The sequence below is a fragment of the Rattus rattus genome, chromosome 11 (assembly GCF_011064425.1).
Source record: "Rattus rattus isolate New Zealand chromosome 11, Rrattus_CSIRO_v1, whole genome shotgun sequence".
Lineage (NCBI taxonomy): Eukaryota > Metazoa > Chordata > Mammalia > Rodentia > Muridae > Rattus > Rattus rattus.
In genome coordinates this window covers 74,148,884-74,169,792 of record NC_046164.1, presented here as the reverse complement: position 1 = coordinate 74,169,792, position 20,909 = coordinate 74,148,884, and the positions used below count along the sequence as shown (strand labels likewise).

At 51.7% G+C, this 20,909-nt stretch overlaps 1 protein-coding gene across 1 annotated transcript in view; it reads left to right on the top strand.

Moving 5' to 3' along the window:
- Kremen1 (kringle containing transmembrane protein 1) overlaps positions 1-5,186 on the top strand; it is a 62,492-nt gene extending 57,306 nt beyond the window's left edge. Inside the window, exon 9 of the mRNA XM_032916643.1 lies at positions 3,071-5,186. Within this exon, the coding sequence (XP_032772534.1) occupies positions 3,071-3,239 (169 nt within the window). The 3' untranslated portion in view covers positions 3,240-5,186. The remainder of the gene's footprint in view (positions 1-3,070) is intronic.
- Positions 5,187-20,909: the final 15,723 nt, after the last annotated feature.

Here is a 20,909-nt window from a genome sequence, read left to right as displayed (position 1 = left end):
GTGTCCGGTAGACTCAGTTTTAGGGAGGGTTGAAACAGCAGTCATGGGAAACAGCAGTCAAGGGGAAAGCCTCCTGTTGGGAGGCTTGTCTGATCCCTACAGAGAGGCATGTTTAAGAGTCCGGCTTCCTAGGACAGTGCCATGCATCTTCCTTCCCTCCCTCCTTCCTTCCTTTTTTTTTTTTTTTTTTTTTTTTTGTTTTGTTTTGTTTGTTTGTTTGCTTCTTTTGTTTTCCCGAGAGAGGGTTTCTCTGTGTGAATGGGTTTCACTCTGTAGACTAGGCTGGCCCAGAATTGATGGAGCTCCACCTGCCTCCTGATTGCTGGGCCACGGCCACCTGGCCCCTCATTTTTCTTAATGCCTCTAGAAACCCAGGAAGTCTTACAAAGATAATGTCAACATTTCAGTTAGTGCGTAGGGATTTTATCAACTTATTTTTCACAGTTCCATACGTGTACATAGTGTATTCTGGTCACAGTCACCCCATGCGTCTCTTCTCCCCTCCCCTTCCTGTCACCAGGCCCCCATGCCACGCCCATGTCTCTCTGTCTTGTTTTGTTTCTACTCTGTGACCCACTGTGTTTAGCCAGGGCTACCCACATGGGCATGGGTGTGGGGCTGTTCACTGGAGCATGAGCGACTCACCCTGAAGACAATGGCTTCCTCTCCAACGGCCCCTGGCGGCCATTAGCTCCCCCGTGTAAGGCCATGGCCCACGAGCCCCTCCCCCACCTGTGACTAAATGTTTGGAGTAATTCAGTCTTAGACAGAGCCTATGTGGGCAGCCCTAGCTGCCAGGAATTCCTGAGTGCCAACGCCATGTCATACCCACAAGCCAGCATTTCCCATCACCAGGCCCTTATGTCCTGAGCGTTGGACGGGTGAGAGCTGTGTCCATGTTAAGGCTGAGCTTGTAGCAGTCTTGTGTTCTTCTTAGCATTTGACCAGCCTTGGGGCTCTGCAGTAATGGCCGCTTGATATGGAGACATTGATGTAGGCTCAGTGCACTGGCACCCTGTGCTCTTGCTTCACTCACCACTGCCTGATGCCCAGGACCCCATGGGCTTGCACATGCCCAGGCCTTCTGTCACATCCGGGCCATGGGTCAGGCCTTCTGTCACATCCGGGCCATGGGTCCCTGTGCCCCTGTTCGTGTCTGAGGCTGTTGACCCGTATATGCCCAAACTCTGTCTTATCCCCAGTTTACTAGTAAGTCCACACTATTTTCAAGCATATGTTTAAGCCATGCTCCCGGCACACATTTGTAATCCTAGTTTCTTAGAAAGCTGAATCAGGAGGGTTGTGACTGAGACCATCACGGGCAACTTATCAAGACCCTGCTTCTGCCAGGTTCAGCACTCCTGCGTCTCCCTCCTCAGTAGGCAGACAGGAGTGTTGCTACAGTCTTTTCACTGTCTGTTCACTGGAGCACGAGCCACTCACCACGGCTATACCAGGGAGACATGGCTCCTCTCCTCCAACAGCCATCACCTGGGTGAGGCTGTGGACCACAAGCCCCTCCCCCGCCTGGGACTAAATGTTTGGAATAATTCAGTTCACTGGTTTGAGACCAGCCTCTTCTACTTAATAAATCCCAGGCCAGCCTGGGCTACAAAGTGACATAAAACAAAAACACAAAAACCAAAACCTATCTCAGAGACAGGAAGAAAACTTAGAAAGGCTTTAACCCTCAGTTCTGACACGACTGGAGAAAGACTGGCTCCTGGCGTACTGGCTCCTGGCGTGCTGCCTCCCAAACTGGGCAGCCCTTGGGCGGTGCCGTCCGTCCGTGTGCCTGAAGAGCCTTACTCTCCAGCCTCCCGCTACAGGCCGTCCTGAGCATGAAGCTCTGGTCAGGCCTCCTCTCCTGGCCTCATTCGCCTCTGAGGCAAACATTTACACATCAAAGCCAGCTGTGGCCACATACTGACCCTCCCCAGCTCCTGTCTGAACTTTTTCAATGAAGTAATATCCTTGTCTTGTTGGCTGAGCTCACCTTTTAGACAGGCAGACAGACAGACAGACAGACAGACATGCAGAGAGAGAGAGTGAAATGTGGAGTGTGGGGGGAGAGTGTCAGTTTCAGAACACCACATGGATGCCTCTCGAATCTCCTCAAACCCATTATGTAAACAGCGTAGGACTGGACGTGACACTGCCTTCCCGTAGGGCGTGTACTCTAGAGCATGTCTGTCCCTCTGGACAGCACTGTGCTGTTGTTAGTGAAGGATGGGGAAGAGAAATAGCTGCTTTTCAAGGCTTTTCACCCGTGGTTGGCTGATCTCGCTGATGTAGAACCTGCACCTTCAGAGGACCAATGTCACAACTCACATCCGAGGGAGTCCCTCAGGGCATAGTCCTTTCCATGTCCCCGCAACAGCTATAGGGCCCGGCGTCTCACAGCAGGTGAAGCAGGGCTGAGGCCCTATAGCGCACGCCTGACTCCTCTCAACACTGGAATCCTGCAGCTCCCCTGTCCCTGTCAGGAGGGGGAGAGGAGGATGGGTTAGGAGTAGGGCTGATGTCATGCTCGCTTCAGAACTTTCCCCTTACCCCATTAGGGAGGTGGGCGCCTAGGCAAATGGCTTTGGGAGGTAGTATTCTTTCATTGGGGGAGGAAGAAGAAGAAGAGGAAGAAAAGAAAATATTTGAAAAATCATAATCTCTTAAAACAGCCTTTTCCAGCTTTGAATTGTTTTGACAGAAATTCCCAAATTACAAGGAGGACCCTGCCCTGTGCCGGCCTCTGAGCCCACAGGCCACACCTCCACATTCCATATAGTTCCTTAGCTGTTTGTTTTGTGAGACCAGGGCTATATAGCCCTGGCTGTCCTGGAACTCACTATGTAGACCAGGCTGGCCTTGAACTCAGAGCCGTGCCTGCCTCCCCTCCCGAGCTCCAGGAGTACCTGTGTATCACCACAGCCAGCCTTCAGCCTTAGCTCTCTAAGGCAGCCAACACACGTCTCAAGGCCTCGCCTCCGAGGCAGTGTCACAGGTGCAGGGCTTGTGAGGTGGCTACTTGAGTGTTTTGTTCAGATCTACTAGAAAAACTGCTTTTGTTTGACAGATCTCATCGAGTTACTGCTTCAGGAGACCTTAGGGACTGTCGCCAGCCTGGGACTTCTGGGGAGATCTGGACCATTTTCTACGAACCCTCCACTACAATCTCTATCTTTAAGAAGAAGCTCAAGGGTCAGAGTCAACAAGATGACCGTAACCCCCTCGTGAGTGACTGAAGCCTGGCCACACCTGGATGGGAGGCTCCACTCCAAGCTCCAGCTTGCTGGGACCCCTCCCCCTGAGGTTTCCTCAGAACTCCCTGCCCCTCCATTCACCTCCATCTCTTATGGGGGCACCCTGTTGCCGAGGCAGCACAGCCTGGGGTCCTCCATCACCTTCTCTACCCTGGCTGCCCTGCATCTCTGTCCCCACCGAGGATGCTAAGACTGGGGCTGGGCTGACAGGACGCAGCTGGGCCTGGTTCTCGAAGACTCCTGGGTGTCGGGTAGGCGTAGTGTATGATGAGTTTTCTTGCTTCTTCTCTATTTGTCTGCATACAGATCAGTTCCCCCTGGTCCTTACAGTTTGGAGCAGAGCCAGACTAAAAGACTTCTCAGGTTTTCTTAAAGGCCGACCTGGTTCCCCTCCAAGTTTGTTCTCACAAGGGATAGCACCCTGGATTAGAGCTTTCTCTGGTGCCGATTAAGGTATGTCGTCTAGTCTGAGAGGACTGAGAACAGGGCCACACCAGGTTTCTTCTTCCTAGAGGGGTCTTTTCAATACCCAATGTCGTATGGGGCAAGCCTGATCCATGGGACAGACACAGTGAACTTCTTGTGTACTAGACTTAACTAGCCTGGCCCTTAAGCAGTTCCCAATCCTGTGGAATCTGAATTCAGCCTGTCTTCCTCCTTCAGTCAGGAGTTTGAGGACTAGCACAGAGCGGGCCGTAGAGCAGTGGTAGGGAGCTTGCCTTGCATCCTTCAGGCTGGCTCTAGCCCAGTGCTGCCAGAAAGGGGGTAGAGAAAGGACGGCAGCATAGCATGCGGGGAGCATCTATGGCTCCTACACAAGGCTTTAAAAGAAGGTCAAAACTACCAAGAGCTTTGTCCTTTGCCCCTTCATGGGGACAGAGTAGTTAGAAGTAAGGGCTCTTGTCGTGCCCATTTTCCCTTAGACAGGGAGGCAGACTACAGCATTGGCAGGAAAAGGCCAGGCCTGGGAACTGGAGATCTCCCAGGAGAGGTTAAAAGATTGAGAGCCCCAGCTGCAGTCTGAGGGGAAGGGCCATCCCTGACCGCAAAGTCCTGCAGTCTGGAGTGGCCTTTGTCAGCGCAGCTGAGAAAAACAGCCTGTGCCCTGAAGGTGGACCTTGGTCACTCTCCTGCCAGCCCTGAGCCTCTGCTCTCCTGGGTGTCCTCCTAGAACACTATGCTCACCTTCCCTGAGTCTCTCAGCCACTGCCACTGAGGTCTTTCGTAGGGTGTGGGCATCTCATTTCAGCTATGCCCCCCAGGACTATATGGACAGCATCTGGGAAGCATCCTCAAGGAGAGGCAGCCGAGTGCAGACAAGGCAGTGACCAGAGCTGATGGGTAGAGAGGCAACCAGAGGAGGAACATTGGTCTCTACAGTGGGCTGAGAGGCTGGCCCAGCTCCTATGGGAGGCCTGCAGGGGTACAGAGCTACTGGGCTTCGTCATCTCACTTTGATCTGGGAAAGGCTGCAGGCTCCTGGCTGTGAGGACCACTGGAAATTGAGTGACAGGAACAGGTTCCACTCCACAGCATTTGCAGGCTTTCCCCTGAGAACAAGCGTTGAGTCACAGAGCACCATGTGCATAGTACAGAAAGGACGAGGGCTCTTTCCCAGGGAAGGCTCACTGGCCAGGACGTGCTCAGCTCAGATCCCTGGCCCCAGGCTTCCTCTAGGCCACCTCTCGCCTGCCTCTGCATACCTCGGAGGCAGGAAGCCAAGGCCCAGTGTGGTGGCAGCTGCAGCCCAGGAGCCCTGCGGTGTCCCCAGGAAGGGCAGTGGATGTGCCCACGCTCCTCCAACAGCAGCAGGGGACAGTGGGAAGGGCTGTAAATCACCCAGGCCAGACCCAGAAATGACAGCCAGGGTCTGTTAGAACCTGTAGGTGGCTGGTCACAGAGGGCCTTTGTGCTGGTAAACACCCAGCCGGAGTGTGGGGTAAGCCTGAGGGAGAAGCGCAGACCCTCAGACATTAGCTAGAGGCATGGGTGCCTGTGTTCTTCCCTTCCTGCCACACCGTTTACAAAGCAGAGGCAGTAGGGAAGAAGCCTGCGGCGTCCTCTCCCACCTCAGCAAGGATGGGCTGAGGCCACCTAAAGTGAACAAGGAGGCCAGACCTCTGGACTTCTCAAAGTGTGGGCTCTGCTTCAGACTCCTCAGCCAAAAGCTCTCGAAGATCAAAGCTCTGGCCGGTGCAGCTGTCCTGGCCTCTGGGCCAGCCCCTGGGATGTGCCTGGGCCAGGTGCCACCCCATGCCTCGCTGTCATCCCAGGCGGGACCCCACCTGATGCTCCTCATCAGCCACTGGCGGGACACTGAGTTTGCACAGGCTGTTGCCAAGGACAGTCCATGCTTGACCTTCAAGAGCACTTACAAGTGGATGGCCTCCCAGACTGTCAGCCCCTCTGCAGGGGCCACGCGGCTCTCCCAGGTCATCTCACTCCACAGGCTTCCCCATGGTTACCTGCTCTCTGCATTTGGAATCTCCTGTTTGGGGGTTGAGGTCTGCTTTGGGTGCCGCCCTGGGAACTGTTAACCTCTGGTTGGTCCCTTTGTGTCTTTGTTTACTGTCCTCTTCTACCTCCGGGTCACTCTCCACCTAGCTGCTCTGGCTGAGGGTGGGGGACTTGTCAGACCTGCCGGCTGCACCCCCACCCGGGTCTGCCAGCAGAACCTGGGGGCCTCACACAGGCTCCTGTCATGCCAAGCTGGAGCTGACACACTGGTCGAGGCTGAGTGGGGCAGGGCGGACAAGTGGGAGGGCAGTCTCTCACGTCAGAGGGAAGTGTCGGAAGGTGTATATGGGAGGGGTCCTTTCTCGCCAGCACAGGGAGCTGCCATCTCCACCACATTCGTGGCACCAAGACCATCCGGTTCCCAGTCTCGCCCTCCAGCAGGGATGTGACTTTGGACAACAAGGCTTTATTTGTAAATATGCTCTTAATATACAACTTTGAGAATAAAATAGAAACATCATGTATTTTAAAATATCAGATGAAGTGTGACACACTGTATACAATTTAATATATATTTTTAGGATTTTGTTATTTAAGAAAATGGAATGTGACGGTACTTTTACAAAAGAGAGAAAAATGTTATTTTTACTGTTTGAAGAAAATAAATATTCTCATTGTTGTAGAAACAGTGGTGGGGCCTAGGCTGTCATTTCTCCAGGGTACTCCAAGAGTTGGGTCCCACAGGAAAGCAGGGAGTGCTGGGACTCCATCCTCCCAGGCACCAGGCCTCGCATTGGCCATCTTTCTCCTGGTGGCTCTGGGTCTCGGCATTGCTTGACCACAGTCGAGGCAGGGCCGGCAAGTTCTGACCCGGCCTCCAGGACAACTACCCATGTAGTAGGGCAGCTTGGTCTAATCACTATGGTTGGTACCCAGCTTCCACTTCCCAAGCTCAAAACAGCCACCACCCCAGAAGACAGAGACCTGACGGGGAAACAGTGCAATTATCCCAGGAAGAACTAAGCCAGCCTCCAGCGTCGCCTTACATCTCTGTCCCCATTCTCTCTGCTGTTGGTTGGTGTTTTGTCTTGTCTTGTTTGGTTTTTTGAGATGAGGTCTTCCTCTGATCTGCTGCCCAAGTTGGCCTCAAACTCTTGGGTTCAAGCCCTTTCCAACCCTCTCCTTAAGAAAGCAGTGCTTTACTGTGGTCCCTTCTGTGCCAACAAGGAAAAGACGTGAGGCAGAGTGGGTTGGTAGTTGGGGCATAGACCTGTAGCTAGCCGGCCAGGGTTCTGATTCTTCTGCCTTTCAGCTTGAGGCCAGGAAGAGTAAAGCAGGACTTTGAAGGGTTCCAGTGAGGGCTAACATCCGAAAAATCCGAGCAGACCAGCGAGAAGCACGGGAGGTACAGAGGTCCCGGCAAGGGATGCGGGGGCCTGGGGATGCCTCAAACCAGCACCGTGGAAGAAAGGCTGGTCAAGCCCATAGGTCAGGCACGCGCTTGGACCTGAGTGCTCAGGTTACATTCAAACCCCACTCACCATGGGGCTTCCGTGCCTTTTCCTGTCTAACAGGCAGGTGCAGTGCATCAAATTGCTGATGTCATTAGTCAAATGGTAGCTGTCACTTTTATTCTAGAATACACCTAGGGGTTAAGAACAAAGGTGTTGGGGTTGGGGATTTAGCTCAGTGGTAGAGCACTTGCCTAGGAAGTGCAAGGCCCTGGGTTCGGTCCCCAGCTCCGGAAAAAAGAACCAAAAAAAAAAAAAAAGAACAAAGGTGTCTGGGTGTCTGACCTTGGTGTGTGGGTGGGAGGAAGCGCCGCTCTGACAAGGAACATGTAAGTCACGAGTATCACAAAACGTTGAGTTCCGTGAGGGCCAGTTCCAGTGGTGTCAGTGTGGGCCATCGAGGCAAAGCTATCGGCCACCTGACAGATGACTCTGCTCTGAAGAGTCCCTTCCATATTGACATCCTGATATCCTTGGGGTGAGTGTAGAAGGTGGCCCCAAAAAGCTGCCAGGACAGTGTTGAGCTGCTGAGGTGGGTGAGAGAATTACAGAAAGGTTCAAGATAGGGCAAAGGTTTCCCAGAAGCAGTGGAACCTACCAAGCAAGCATACGGACTGCCAAGGTACATTCTCCCTCACGGCCTGTGGCTCCTTTGCGTTCCAATTCCAGGTTCTCAGGGGTTGGTTGAGTCTCACCTCAGCCAGATTTTCTGGGGAACAGGCCAGGTCAGCCAAAGAATTCCACCACCACCTGAGATGTGAACTGTTTGCCGCAGTGCTGTCAAGGACCCCTGGTCAAAAGGCAAGATCCTGAGCCCAGACCCAGACTTCCCGTATCAGCTTCCCCTGAGACGTGCCCACCACGTCTGACTGCCACTTCACCCACTTGGGAACTTTTACTACAGTCGGTCCTGGAAGCAATCGTCCTCACAGCCATCTGCGCGAGCTGTAGACCACTTTGTCTACCGACAGACAGGGTTGTTGGCTACTCAGCTGCAGAGACTTCCAACCCCAGATGTGTCCCAGGACAGAGGAGTGGCACATGCTGAGGATGTGTGCAGACAGCAGGCATCCCAGAGGCATCTCCAGAATCTGTCCCAGTGGGGACACTGCGTCCGCCCTTGTGACCACACCGTGAAAGCCCTGTTCTGCCAGAGTGTTTCTCTTTCTGAACTTCCCTCTGTCTTCCGAGAACTGCTGTCCCTCGATCATAGAGGATATCTGTAATGGCAGGAAATGGCCGGTGAGGACAGAAGGAGACGCTTCGCTGGTAGACTTCAGACAACCCCAGCAGCGACAGAAAAATAACTAACCAAGCCCAGAATGTGCAACTGCCCTACCCAGGGATCTCACTTGGGATTATGAGACGGCAGGAAGAGACAGACCACCAAGCCCGTTTGAATGGAGTTTGGGGCCTTCAAACCTGACCTTGACCTGGTGTGTTACAAATCCCCACAGCCCCTGATCCATCACCAGGGTGGCTCCGGTCTCATCCTTTTGTCCTGCAGTCAAAGGCCTTTCCGGTGCAGGGGAGAAAGGCTGGACAAAGGTGACCTTGTCTCCAAGCTTAGGAGTCACATGGCCATGTCCTCTCCCAAGTGAGCCATGTGTGTTGAAACCGTAGGCAGACTCTGGGGCTCAGAGAACTGAGAAGGCTTTGTTCCTCCGTGGCAGCACTGGGTCCCTACAGGGGTGTGTTTTTGCTCAGCCAAAGGGGACACTTTGGGGATAGATTATGTCGGCTATAGAATACATCAGCTTCAAGTGCAGTAGCGCCTGCCTGCAGCTTCAAGTCTTAATTTCTAGCCTCCAGCTGCTCTCAGAGCCACCAGGCCCCTGCCGAATGGGCCTACACCTGCTACTGGGGGTGGACAGTGGCTTGGAAGCCCACCTCTGGGACAGCTGCAAGGACGCTCTGGGAAGTGAGCCTGTCAGCTCTGTAGGGGGAGGGCTGGGAAGTGGGGTTCAGTAGGAAGGACTTGAGAGGCAAAGGAAATTGGAGACAGAAGGTCCTTGGGAGAGCACAGAAAGGTCTAAATTACACAGGCTTTTGCAGGAGTAAAGCTACAGAATGCTCTTCACTCATGGCCAGGAATAGAGCAGGCACCACCGTTAATTCTGGTCACTTAACGTAGCATGGTCCGGGCCCACTACCTTGTGTGCTGATCGTGTAGTATCTTAAGTGGTAGAATTGGCAAGGGATATTCAGACCTCTGATTTAGCCAAGTGTAGAAGCAGCTTTTTAAGAGTTTGTGAGCTGAGGGGAGCTTCTGAACATGCCGGTCAATCTAATGACAACTCCTGATAGCTACCATCCTCTACAGCACTATACTGTGAGTCCTGCCCTGTGTCACACACTTCACAGACCGCTGGATCTGCCTTATTTTGTTTGTTTGGCATTTTATCCCTGGCCAAGATGACCTACAGGCTTAGAGTCTTTCAAAGGCACCAAGGTTCTTGGGTCAAACCAGACCAAACACACAAAACAAAAAAATGCCCGTCAAGTCAAAGTCTCCCAGCCACTAGAGCACCATTTTCACCTGACAAGTGTCCCTCGAGGTCTGAGGTGAGATGCCAAAGACCACGCCTCCCACCTTGGAACCGTAGAAGGCAGCTGGCTTCCCTAATAGTTATAGGAACTTTTTTTTTCCTTTTCTTTTTTTCGGAGCTGGGGACCGAACCCAGGGCCTTGCGCTTTTTAGGCAAGTGCTCTACCTCTGAGCTAAATCCCCAACCCCATAGGAACTTTTTTTAAAAAGAGAAGTGAGGGGCTGGAGAGATTGCTCAGAGGTTAAGAGCACTGACTGCTCTTCCAGAGGTCCTGAGTTCAATTCCCAGCAACCACATGGTGGCTCACAACCATCTGAAGTGTATGAAGACCAACTACAGTGTACTCACATATAAATAAAATAAATAAAACTTTAAAAAAAAAAAAAAAAAGAGGGGGTTGGGGAAAGAAGAAAAAGAAAAAAGAAAAAGAAAAGAAAAGCGAGCCTTTGTTTCTGTGTTTCTCATATAAAGTTGACTGAGTTGGCTGCTTGGGGAAAGAAACTAAATCCACGTAGGAGCAGCAGGAGCAGCATTGGTGACAGCAGCACAAGGCCAGATGAGTCAGCTAAGAAGGCTTGGACCTTTTCAGCGAGTAGGAAAGGTGTCCTTGGTGTCAACAAAGCCAGGGCCCAATGTATCCACTGATGGTAGAGTACGGTCTGAGGCAGTGGATGGGTAATCCGTCTGTAAGCACTGGGACCGCTGTGTACAGCCGCCAGGAAGTGAGCACAGAGTCTGCTCGGTGATGTCAAGCTGCCAGTGTCAAACAGCTGGGCGATCAGCCCAAAAGAGAGAGGGGAGATCTTTGCAGAGTTCAGGGGTGCCATTTCCCTGGCTCCCACTCTGTTCGCCTCTGGTCTCTGCCAGCTTCACGTTACTGAATTTCAGTGGCACAAAATCAATATCCTGGGGTGACACAGTGGCCTAGCGTGGGGTGAGGACATCACCATGGCGGTAGCCAGCACCTTATTGGCCAGCAGTAAGTCTCCCAAGGGAACACAGGCCCGTGTCTCTGAGTATGCTGCAGATTTCTCCAGAGCTGACTCAGTTTCCCAATGTTCCTGACAGCCTTACACATCATGGTGTTTTTACCTGTTGGCACCATAGCCTTCCCTTGAAGGGACATGTAGGCCTGTAGATCCACCTGGAATCCAAGGTGTCTGCTCCCACACTTAAGCACTGTGAGTCGTCATCCCAAAGTTGGATGATATTAAGGAAGTAGATGGACTTCCAGGTTGCCGTGTCTTTCTTGGGCAAGTCCTTTAAACCCACGAAGGGTTTTAAGACAATGTTCCTTTAAGGAGGATGCCTGACAAGATCCCCGTAAGTTCTTAGTCAGAACAAAGCTCTGGTTGCAAGACAGATTAACAAGAGGAAAGCACACCAGCCTTTTGGGCAGCCCAGCAATGCCAAGAAGGGGTCAAGCAGCAGAGGTCATGGCCAGAACTCAGCATTAAGCCAAGGTCCACTAGCGCCAGAACTGGAGCGCTTCCTCCTAATGCACTACAGTCCCCCAGGCCCCTCTGAGGAGAGGTGTCCGGATTGTTCAGCATCGTAGATGTCTCCAGACAGCCCAGGGAGAGTACACACATTTGCCTGAGACACACCTGCTACAGTGTGCATGTGGAGCTCGGAGGACAACTCTGTTCTTTCCTTCCACCTGTACATGGGCTCAGGAGATTGAATTTAGGTCGCCAAGCTTTGGCAACAAATGCTATTACTTGTTCCATCCCACACAGCTTGGGTCCCAGGACTGTGACCAGGGGAATCGAGGGGATGAAGTCAGGCAGATAAATGTACACAGAAAAGCTGGGTAGAAGTCACGGCCCGCCAGCAGCTCAGCACACATTTGAGCCGGAGGCAGGGTTCTTAGATACAGCGGGACAGGAGGGGCGTTATTACATACAGTTGAACAAGAAGTGGGGGTATTACACAGAATAAATGAGGAGGCAAGGTTTATGGCGTACAGCTGAACAAGGAGGCAGATTTAGCTCATCTCGGCGGGAGCCGACTCTGTAGGGGAGCTGTCTCCAGGCTGTAAACAGCCCAGTGCAGAATGTGACGTAGACATTTTCTGTGCACACTGTCAACGTTCACCCTTGACCTGAGGAAGGCTCTGCGTCCCTCTGAGCCTTCTCGCCCTGAAGGTTTTCTATTCTGTGGAGCTAAGGCACTGGGGTCCTTGACATGGCCACACTGACGTCAGCAACACCTAGTCCCTCAGAACTTTGCTCTCTTCCTACACTCTACCGAGTCAACTAGGTGGCCGGTGTTCAGTCGTTTGCTTGTTTGGTTTTTGAGACAGGATCTCGCTGTGTAGCTCTGGCTGTCCTGGAACTCACTGTGTAGACAAGGCTGGTTTGAACTCACAGAGATCTGCCTGCCTCTGCCCCCTGGATGCTGTAATTAAAGACAAGCACCTCAGCAGGTGAAAGTGCTTGCCCCACGCCTGACAGCCTTGGGACCCACATGGTGAACAGGAAAAGCAGCTCTCACAAGCTCCACAGACCTACATACCATGGCATGCCCACACGCCCCGCCCCCATAAATGTAATGACATTTTAAATGTAATACGAAAAAGATGGGCACCAAAATTTCCACCAGCAAGATGACAAGCGGGTAAAAGTCATGCAAGCCTGGCCCTAACGTCAATATCCAGTACCCGTGAGCTCCTAAGACGTGTCCTCTGGCCTGCACATTCATGTGCACATGAGTGCACTCGTGCACAGAGAAAGAGAGACAGAGAGACAAAGAGAGACACACATGCACACAGAGACAGAGACAGAGAGACAAAGAGAGACACACACAGAGACAGAGAGACAGAGACAGAGAGATGGAGACAGACAGAGAGACAGAGAGAGACAAAGAGAGACACACATGCACACAGAGACAGAGACAGAGAGACAAAGAGAGACACACATGCACACAGAGACAGAGACAGAGAGACAAAGATACAGAGACAGAGACAGAGATAGAGAGACAAAGAGAGACACACACAGAGACAGAGAGACAGAGACAGAGAGATGGAGACAGACAGAGAGACAGAGAGAGACAAAGAGAGACACACATGCACACAGAGACAGAGACAGAGAGACAAAGAGAGACACACATGCACACAGACAGAGACAGAGAGACAAAGAGAGACACACATGCACACAGAGACAGAGAAAGAGACAGAGAGACAGAGAAGAGAGAGACAGAGAGAGATAAAGAGAGACACACATACACACAGAGACAGAGAGACAGAGACAGAGAGACAAAGAGAGACACAGATACACAGGGAGAGAGGAAGAGAGAGAAAGAGAGCGCCTTTGTAAGAAGAAACTTCAATTTTTACAAAACGTGGATGATGCCATAAGATGCTCTCCTGATTTTTCTCCCCAACAGTGAACTGCATGTGATGGTCCTTTGCTCAGGGGCCATGTACAGCGGACGCTCGCCACAGGTCTCTGCTTGCTCACAAGCTTGCTCTCCATTGCTTGGTGTTCACTGCTTAATCCCCACAGCAACTGTATGGATTAGGCTTGTTTCTGTCCCGTCAGATGGGAGAAACATGGTTCAGGGAGTTTAAATAACTCCTCCGTGAGCACTAGACTCAGGCCCCCAGCCATCCTCCAGCCTGCTTGCCTTCCTGAGAGACAACATGGGTGAGTTGTCTGGGTTGTGGGAAAAGGGAAGGAGCAATAGAGGGAGAACTGAGGGGACGGACACACACACACACACACACACACACACACACACACACACACACACACCACACACACACACACACACACACACACACACACTACCCTTGTGCCATACAGCAGCCTGGCCTGAGAGCTGTAAGGAGAGAGAGCATGGCCTCCTCCACAGTCTGCCTGGGTCTCTCCTCACTGGTCTGCCCAGCAGGGGAGGGCAGCTGGTTCTTGGGGTTGTCTGTTCCTCCCCCCCAACCCCACCAACACCCCACCCCACCCCCCCCCCGAGGAAGGAGCCCAGACCCAGGACAGCTGGCCGCCCGCACAGTGTTTTCCAGAGCCCAGGTTCTTTTAATTATAAGCAGTTTGCCGCCCTCAGCAATTCTTTGTTTCCCTCCACTAATACCCATGAGTTGGACTCCGCCCCCAAAGCCTCCCAGCCAAGCCCTGGGTTAAAATCATTTCCTTCCCACATAGAGATTGCTCCAGTCTGTTAGGAGCTGGCCTTCCTTCTGCGAGTGAGTGAGGCAAGGCCTTGGTTGGCTGGGCTTTACCACAGTGCTCGCGCTCTCTCTCTCTCTCTCTCTCTCTCTCTCTCTCTCTCTCTCTCTCTCTCTCTCTCTCTCGTTCGTTAGTTGCTAAGGCTTTGGACTCTCCCAGTTTGGGCATATCACTGGAGGCAAACCGGAGCTGGAGGCAATGGCGTGCAGGACACGGGCTTGATGTCATGCCCTGTGCGTGTAACTTGGGCCACCTTCTGCCAGGGAAACCAAGGATTTCTTTCCTACCAGAGAAACTTTCTATGGACCTAGGCTCAAGGCAGGGCCTGCTGCTGCCGCCACAGGTCTCCAGACCCCACTCAAGTTACCTTTTCTTCCAACCCCAGCACCACTGCCCATGTATAAATTGATTGAGCACAGACAGCTACGTATGGTGCACCAGAAATCCCTACAGTTGGGAGGCTGAGAAAGGGCGTGAGTTCAAACCCAGCCTAGGCTACGTAGCAAGAGCCTGTTAGTAAACGGAACACCTCAGATTGAACTCAGCCATTGCAGTCAGTGCCTGAGCTTTATCATTTTTGGGATTTTTTTGGTGGTTTTTGGTTTTGGTTTTGAGACAGTGTTTCTCTGGTGTCACCTGGCTGTCCTGGAACTCACATTCTAGACCAGGCTGGCCTTGAACTTAGAGATTTGCCTGCTTCTGCCTCCTGAACACTGGGATCAAAGGTGTGCACCCCCATACCCAGCCTTTTAAAAATATATATAATTTTTAAAATTCCATGTGCATTGGTGCTTTGCCTGCATGCATGTCTATGTGAAGGTGTTGAATCCCCAAGAACTGGAATTATAAACAGTTGGTGTAATGTGGGTGCTGGGAGTTGAACCTGGGTCCTCTGGAAGAACAGCCCTTGCTCCTAACTCCTGAGCCATCTCTCCAGCCCTGGCCCGTACATTCCTTTTTTTTTTTTTTTTTTTTTTTTTTTTTTTTCGAGCTGGGGACCAACCCAGGGCCTTTCGCTTGCTAGGCAAGCGCTCTACCACTGAGCTAAATCCCCAACCCACCGTACATTCCTTATACGTTTAGATGGTTTTTTTAGCAGTAACTGTTGGATCAAAGTCAGGAGAGGACCCACAGTAATAGAGCCATGGTCGATAGTCCCTATTCTTGTGATTTGGTTGGTTTTGTTTTGTTTTGTTTTGTTTTAAAAAAACAAACAAAAGATCTCATCCAGATGAGACAGGCTTTGAACTTGCGATGTAGTTAAGGTTGGCCTTGAACCTGATTCTCTCCCATTTCCATCTCCTGAGTTCTGTGCTTCTGAGAAAAGAACTGACATGGTTCCTGTCAGTGGTTGGTTGTCCCTTAGCATGTTCAAGGCATGGTGTGTGTGTGTGTGTGTGTGTGTGTGTGTGTGTGTGTGTGTGTGTGTGTGCGCGCGCGCGCGCCCGCATGTGGAGGTGCGCATGTGGAGGTCAGGGGACAACTTGAAGGAGTTGGTTTTCTCCTTCACAGTGTGGGTTCTAGAGCTTAATCTCCGGTTGTCAGGATAGCAGCAATCACCTTTACCTGCTGAGCCATCTCCCGTGGCCCTCTCCACCTTCTGCTCTGAGCCAGAGCCTCTCACTGTACCTGGAGCTGGCCAGCAAGACCGGCTTTTGCCTCCTACCTTTACCTCCTCAGCCCTGGGACTGCAGGTGCGAGCTTTCTTACGTAGGGGCTGAAGCTGGAACTCAGGTCCTCTCGCCTGCCCAACAAGCACTTTCCCAATTGAGCCATACCCCTCGGGCCGCAGCGCCACTGTGTCTCCCACCTGTCACCTCTGGGCTTAATCCACCATGCTGCTCCTGTTCTTTCCTCGAGTTTCATTATCAATTAAGGCTGCGCTTCTCAACCTTCCCAGCGCTGCGACCCTTTAATACAGTTCCTCGAGTTGTGGTGACCCCCAGCCATAAAATTGTTTCATTGCTGCCTCATAGCGGCTGTTACTGTTACAAATCGTAGTGTAAATATTTTTGGAGCTAAAGGGTTGCCAAAGGGGTCTCGACCCACAGGTTGAGAACCGCTTAATTAAGGGTTACAGAAGAACTTGAATGACCTCCAATTCCTTCAAGGACCCAGGTGGGCAAACAGACGGGGCCGGCGAAGCACCTGGCCCAGCCCGGCTCCTGGCCTGAAGGCTCTGGCAGGCCTCCACGCTGCAGAAGCCTGTGCAGCCTTGCTCACCAGTGCCTCCCTGTGGTGAGATCTGAGATCGTGAGGAAGTGAGCACGATCCAGGCAACCTGCATCCTCCTCCATTAAAGTCTCCGGTTTCTTGGCCTCCGAGAAATCTGGACTTCCACTTTGCCCTTCTCCCTCTTAGGACGATAGTAGCTCTCACACTTGGAGGTCATTTCCCAATGCCCTGACCTTATTGTTGTGGGGTATTCACCGGAGAAGACTGCTCAGACATGGGTTTAAGCCAATAGAAAGTCTTTATCAGCCTGCCTGAGACCACACTGGGTGTTTGGGATCCCAGTGTAGCCTGGAGCTTTTCTCAGGGTGAGATTTTATGCACAAAACAAACAAACAAACAACAACAACAACAAGAAACCATATCCTGGGTTGACATTCTTTCCAGTTAACAAGGACAGTTAGCCAGAAGAGGCTCCACAGAAGACAAAAAGCAAGCTTAGTACTTTTAGAGACTTTCCCAGAACTAAGGGTTTTGGTGGATAAGGTCTTTGTTTTAAGTTCGTTTGTTTTGTTTTTCGAGACAGCGTTTCTCTGTATGTAGCTCTGGCTGTCCTGGATCTCACTCTGTAGACCAGGCTGGCCTTGAACTCCCACTCACAGAGCCCCACCTCTGCCTCTGCCTCCTGAGTGCTGGGATTAAAGACCCGTCCACCACCTCCCTGCTGGATTGGGTCTTTGTTTTGGTTTTGGCAGGTGGTGCTGTCCACACGCTGAGTTTTGTAGCCTGAATGGTGCTTCCATCATGGAGTCAGTTATGCTAAGACCTGTGGACCTGTTACACTGTGACTTAGCAGAAAAATGATCTCTCTCTTACACACACACACCCTCCCCTCACACTGCCCAGGGGTTTATCAGTTACTTTTGTGTCTTTGTAACAAAGAGCCCACAGAAACAAGCGAGTCTTCTCTTCACGTTTCCGAAATCCAGTTCCTCACACTGAGCAGAGTACAATGGGGAGGAGCTGTGGCCACAGAGGAGGCCAAGACAGGAACGGTTCATTCAGAATGAGGCCAGGATAAGCAACTCCTCAAAGCCGGAAAAGGTTTCTGAAGAGCACCCTTTCTTCCTCTCAGTGGAACTCAGCCCACAGCAGGAGCATGACCTCCCATGTCCCATCTGTGAGAGTCCATGTTACCGACACGAACATGAGGACCCCCTACGGGAAGAAACCGGGTTACATGACAGTCCGTATGTGTATGTCTTCCATATTTCTTCAGTTTTGTCTCTTAAAAACATGTATTATGTTTGTGTGTTAGAGAAAGACACTGTGCGTTTCTGTACACCAAATACATGCACAAGGCCAGAAGAGGGTGTCAGATCCCCGGAGACTGGTGTTACAGGTGGTTGTGAGCCACCATGCAGGTACTGGGAACTGAATCCTCCACCAGTGCAGCCAGGGCTCTCAACGGATGCCTCCTTTCTCCAGCCCCATTGTGCTAGCCATCCAACATGGGTGCCCAGCAAGAGCAGCTGCTCCTACCCACTGAGCCTCCCTCTTCCCCCTTTAAAGAAGATCTTGTTAGGCTGCCCAGGTTAAGGGATATGTGCACGACTGTCTGTGCAAGGGCACTAATGCCCCAGCCAGGCTGTCAGTGAGCACCTCTGGAGGGAGGGGGGATCAGGGAGCACTCCCACTTTATTTAATGTCTTTATGTGTGGCTCAAGTCTTTTTGCATTTATGAACTACATGCACCACTTTGGAAACACAATGACATTGATCTTTGAAGGAATGGGAGGCACAAAAGAAAGCACAGGCAACATTAAGTGTCCCCGTCACTCAGAGGAAAGCAGCCATGCGTGTTTCCAGAGCACCAAGGAGACTATGTGTCCTGCTTGGGCAAGTCACCTGGAGCTGTGCCAAAGCTACTGGCCTGACATCCACTTTGTGGCCCAGCATTACCCGCTGTCCTGCCTCACCCCAAGTCACCCCCAGAGACACCTGCTGGGACAAGCAAAGCTCATCCCCATAGCGTCTCTCCAAAGCCAGCAGAATGTTCAGTTACTACACCAAAGGTCCTTTTCTTTGAGAACTACAAAATAAACATCTCTAGCAGCCCTCCTCCCTCCCTGTGCTGGCGGCCCACATGTTTATGTCTTTGGAAAGAGAAAGGAGAGAAAGAAAAGAGAGAAAGAAAAGAGCTTCGGCAAGCTTCCCCTTCCTCCCGAGCAGATGGCACCAAGTCAGTAATGGACCCTCCGCATTTGGGGCGTTTTATCTTCCAGTGGGTCTGCAGCAAGCTGCAGGGAGACTGCCGAGGGAGGCTTCAGGGCCTCGGGACGCTCTGTGGAAGGACAGGGCAGCATCTTTTAAAGTGAATCAGGCACTAGAGATCTATCCCACACCAACCCTCAAGGCACAAGCACAAAAGTGTGCAGGGCTGGCCTGCAGTGTGAGGAATTTGGTCTCCCTAGTGGTTTTTTAAGACCTGAGGGACATGCTTCCTGCTAAACAGGACACTCATGCTATTTCATTTGACCCTGAGGGACAGCGATCACAGTTGGGTCTTCTCTGGGCCGTAACCAAGGAATGAGAAGGACTGTAACAAATATCTGAGGATAAACATTGAACCAAGGCTTTCTGGGGCTTGGAGATTTGGAAGTTTGGCCTGTGGTCAGTCAGCCCCGCTGCTCTGGGCCTGTGTGACACATCACAGTGAGAGCACGTGTTGAGGAAAAACCCGCTCACCCTTTGACTGGGCAGCAAGAGAAGAAACAGAGTCAGGCTCCTAACAAATCCCTTCAAGGACACACCCCAAATGACATAAGGACCTCCCACTAGGCCCCGCCCCTTAAAGGTACCACCGCCTCTCAGTAGCGACCAATAGGAAGCCAAGCCTTCCACACATGGCTTTGGGAGGCATTGCAGACCTAAACTGTCACAGTTTAACTGTGACTTTGCCTCCATGGTCAGTGTCATCGCCACAGAGGCTACTGGAAAGAACGGACTAGAAAAAATGGGGGTGAGAAAAGGGGGTTCCATCTGTGCCATGGCAAACCCGCCATCCATGGTGGGTGAAGACTTCCCAGTCTCCTGTGGGCAAGCCTTTACTCACGCTCTAGCCAATCGTTAACCTTGGTGAGACCAAACTCTAGTTTGTCATTGAGTCCTTAGAAGAAGGAGGTAGGCATTTCTATTTCCCCAGGGAAGACATTCTCATGTTCCAACCACTGCACCGGTTATGGCTGGAAAGGAGCAGACAGTGCCACAGGAAGGGGCAGACTCACAGAGGGATTCGTGCTCACCGGGAGGCCAGCCAGCCAGCCAGGAAGCTAGCCCTGCAAGAAAGAAGAGGGAACTGAGAAGTGAATGGGGTGAGGGGGAGCAAACCTGTGAACCATCGAGTTCTTATGGAGCAAGGACTTGGGGTTGTATCTCACAGGGCAGGCTTTCCCAGGTATATGGCATTTGCAGCGTCCTGAGTTCCTGATTTGGCTCTGGCTATTGGCCTCCTGAAATTCTTCATTATTTTTCCAAGAAGAGACTTGATATTTTCATTTTGCATCGGGGCCCACAAATTATAGTCCGTCCTGAGTCCAGAGACTCCTGCTGTTAAGGCTGAACATTTTGTCCATCTCTCTTTCTAGCACACACTACATAGATATCTTGTGTGCACACCAAACGTGTGTACCCACCGTACATGCATATATTCCCTGGTATTGGCAGACTCTCTCAGACTTCTCCCTCTGAGACCTTTTAATGATTTATTTATGCGCGCTGGTGTTTTTCCTGCATGTATGTCTGTGTAAGGGTGTCAGATCCCCTGGACCTGCAGTTACAGACAGTTGTGAGCCTCCATGTGGGTGCAGGGAACTGAACCTGGGTCCTCTAGAAGAGCAGGCAGCGCTCTTATCTGGTGAGCTGGCTCTCTAGCCCCTACGTGGTTCATCTTACCTATCAATATTTACTGAGCATCATCTGAGCCTGGCATAGTATTAAGGACGAGGAAGAGTGGGCCATGGAACAGCCTCATAGTCTCTGCCTTGTGGAGCCTGAGGCCACACTCCCTGGCTGGGCTGGCCTTCTGGAAGTTACTCGTCCCCTTGTATCTGCTGTAGGTCACTGAGCATGGACGACTCCCACCTGACCAGGGATCCAGCTCAGATCCACAGAAGCCTACACAGTGTTGATGGTCAGCTTGGTTGGTAACATTCTAGGGCCTCTAGTGAGTCTTAGGAAGCACAGAAGTTATAGACGCCCATCCTCTCTCAGCCTGGATGAGATGAACCTTTCAGAGATCAAGAGACCGCGATCAAAGCGTTTTTTTATGTCAGTCTTTCCTTCCTGCCTCAGGCTGTGGTAAGCGGCTGTGATACGCACATCCTGCTTCCTGCCTCTGCTGGCAGCCAGAATCTCTTATTCAGTTCTTTTCTTTTCTTTTTTTTTTTTTTTTAAACCACACCAGAGATCAGGCCAGAGCCATGGCAAGAGCTCTAACACTGAGATGTTAGAGCTAGCCCTTGTTTTGTTTGTTTGCTTGCTTGCTTGTTTTTGAGGTAGCCTCAGACTCCACCTTCCTATCTCAGGCTCCAGTATGCTGTGCTTAAAAGTCTGCACACGGGCCCAACTCAGACTGACTTTCTGCAGCACTGGGGCTTGAACCCAGCGCCTTGGATGCGCTACCCAGGTGCTCTACCATCAAAGAGTCTCCAGCCCTATTCCAACTTAACTCACTGTCCTCCTGCCTCAGTTTTCCTAGGATGGAATTGTTGCCCCTTATCA